Source organism: Solanum tuberosum, unplaced genomic scaffold, assembly GCF_000226075.1.
Source record: "Solanum tuberosum cultivar DM 1-3 516 R44 unplaced genomic scaffold, SolTub_3.0 scf00548, whole genome shotgun sequence".
Lineage (NCBI taxonomy): Eukaryota > Viridiplantae > Streptophyta > Magnoliopsida > Solanales > Solanaceae > Solanum > Solanum tuberosum.
In genome coordinates, this window is record NW_006239470.1 from 201130 (window position 1) to 201986 (window position 857).

Genomic DNA, 857 nt, shown 5'->3' on the forward strand with positions numbered 1-857 from the left:
CTAATCACTGTCACTGCTGCTGTTGTTATGCTTCTTATCCTTCTTGTCTTTCTTGTCCTTCTTATCCTTCTTGTCTTTCTTATCCTTCTTGTGATGGTGCTCTTCACTATGACCATGTTCATTTTTGTGCTTCTTGTCTTTCTTCTTATCCTTCTTGTCTTTCTTGTCCTTCTTATCCTTCTTGTCTTTCTTATCCTTCTTGTGATGGTGCTCTTCACTATGACCATGTTCATTTTTGTGCTCTTCTTGCTTGTGCTTATTATGGTCATGGTGCTTTTCTCCTTCCTTGTGGCCTCCAATATGGAGTTTCTCTTCTATCTTGTGAATGATTCCTGACATTTTTGGTTTTTGAATTAGATTGGAATAAGAATGGGTTAGTTGTACAAATATTGTGATGAAAGTGATAATGTGAGAGAAGTATTTATAGTAGTGGTGGGGGACGTAAGTTATTATACCATTTGATCAACTTTTATTGACAAACTTGTTACGCGTACACGGTTTCAAAGTAAGAAAAGTATTGTTCGTAAAAGAACTACTCTAGATGAAGTTATGTTTACCTTAGCTTATAAGCTAGTAAACTGTTTAATATAGGTAAAATTATGCCAAATAGCAAATATTTAGCCTATATTAGGTACTATAGCTACAATTTAAGAAAATTGTAATTCGCGGTCACAGTTTCTCCAATTCTTGGTATTCGCTTGATTTGCATAATTCGTCTGACTTGTATAATTCGTTTGATTTGTATAAGTTCAGAATTTGTATAATTCAGTTCCTGATGGTATAAATCCAGAATTTTTTATATGCTTACCACAGCTATTTGTATAAGATTTATGAAAAATGTATTATGTTTGTATATT

General features: G+C 33.0%; 1 protein-coding gene across 1 annotated transcript; it reads right to left on the reverse strand.

The window, feature by feature from the left end:
- Positions 1 to 339, reverse strand: LOC102599576 (protein PXR1-like). Its single transcript, XM_006365310.2, has one exon. It carries the CDS (start codon positions 337 to 339, stop codon positions 1 to 3), a length of 339 nt encoding a protein of 112 aa, XP_006365372.1.
- Positions 340 to 857: the final 518 nt, after the last annotated feature.

What these genes read in the sequence shown, in the direction of transcription:
- LOC102599576 (XM_006365310.2), bottom strand. Translation starts at nt 339, where the DNA reads ATGTCAGGAATCATTCACAAGATAGAAGAGAAACTCCATATTGGAGGC.